This window comes from Trichechus manatus, unplaced genomic scaffold (genome assembly GCF_000243295.1).
Source record: "Trichechus manatus latirostris isolate Lorelei unplaced genomic scaffold, TriManLat1.0 scaffold00008, whole genome shotgun sequence".
Taxonomy (NCBI): Eukaryota; Metazoa; Chordata; class Mammalia; order Sirenia; family Trichechidae; genus Trichechus; species Trichechus manatus.
Window position 1 is genome coordinate 7,273,505 of NW_004443944.1, and position 1,113 is coordinate 7,274,617.

General features: G+C 51.6%; 1 protein-coding gene across 1 annotated transcript in view; it reads left to right on the forward strand.

Annotated features, from left to right (window-relative positions):
- Window positions 1–89: 89 nt before the first annotated feature.
- Window positions 90–1,113, forward strand: part of LOC111822844 (zinc finger protein 268-like) — a 63,363-nt gene continuing 62,339 nt past the window's right edge. The window contains exon 1 of the mRNA XM_023742775.1: window positions 90–1,106. Coding sequence (XP_023598543.1) covers window positions 479–1,106 — 628 coding nt within the window. The 5' untranslated portion in view covers window positions 90–478. The remainder of the gene's footprint in view (window positions 1,107–1,113) is intronic.

The window sequence follows — 1,113 nt, forward strand, 5'->3', positions numbered from 1 at the left end:
GGCTACTCTAATGGAAACCTTTCTCTCTTCAGCAGAACCGAAGCCAGAACTCCACCCCTGCTCCTCCTGCCTTCTGGCTGCCTCCTGTCAGCGATTCCTCAGCCAACATGTGCTTCCCATCTTCCCAGGCTTCTGTGCGGAACATCACGTCCATCCAGGGCATTCCAGCCCAGGGCATCAGAGGCAGCCAGAGCGGCAGGATTCTGATCAGAGCTGCTGGAGGGAAAACACAGAAGATCAAGAGAGAGAAGTCTCCAGACCCTTGTGTGGGAGAAGAGGGGAGAGAGGGACTTCCAGGGCGTTCTCCAGCCCACCCCAAACACAGTCAGCAAGCCCTAGAGAAGGCAACACAGAGATAGGGGTAGAGCCCAACTCAGCCCAAAGAGTAAAGTCTGTGGAAAGAGGCCAAGGGTTGAAGGAATTAGAAACCTCAAGATATGGAACAGTCAGCTCTAGAGAGGATGAACCAGACGGTGGCATGAAGTCGGACTTCATCACATACCAGAGGTCCCTCTTACAGGAGAAGCCCTATGTTTGTAGTGAGTGTGGCCGAGGTTTTCACCAGAAATCACTTCTTTTTACACACCGGAAGACACACTTAGTGGAGCAGCGTTATGTGTGCAGTGAGTGTAGCCGAGGATTTAACCAGAAATCAGTCTTCCTTATTCACCAGAGGACACACACGGGGGAGAAGCCATATGTGTGCAAGGAGTGTGGGAGAGCGTTTAGCAACAAATCAAATCTCATCGCACACCAGAGGACACACTCAGGTGAAAAACCTTACTTGTGCCTTGAGTGTGGGAGAGGCTTTAACCGTAAATCACATCTCATCAGGCACCAGAGGACACATTCAGGGGAGAAACCTTACTTGTGCCTGGAGTGTGGGCGGCGCTTTAACTGCAAATCACATCTCATCATACACCAGAGGACACATTCAGGGGAGAAGCCTTATGTGTGCAAGGAATGTGGTCGAGGGTTTAAACAGAAATCAGACCTCCTTGTGCACTGCAGGACACACTCGGGGGAGAAGCCACGTGTGTGCAAGGAGTGTGGGCGAGGCTTTGCCAAGACATCGAATCTTATCAGACACCAGAGGACACACTCAGGTGAGAA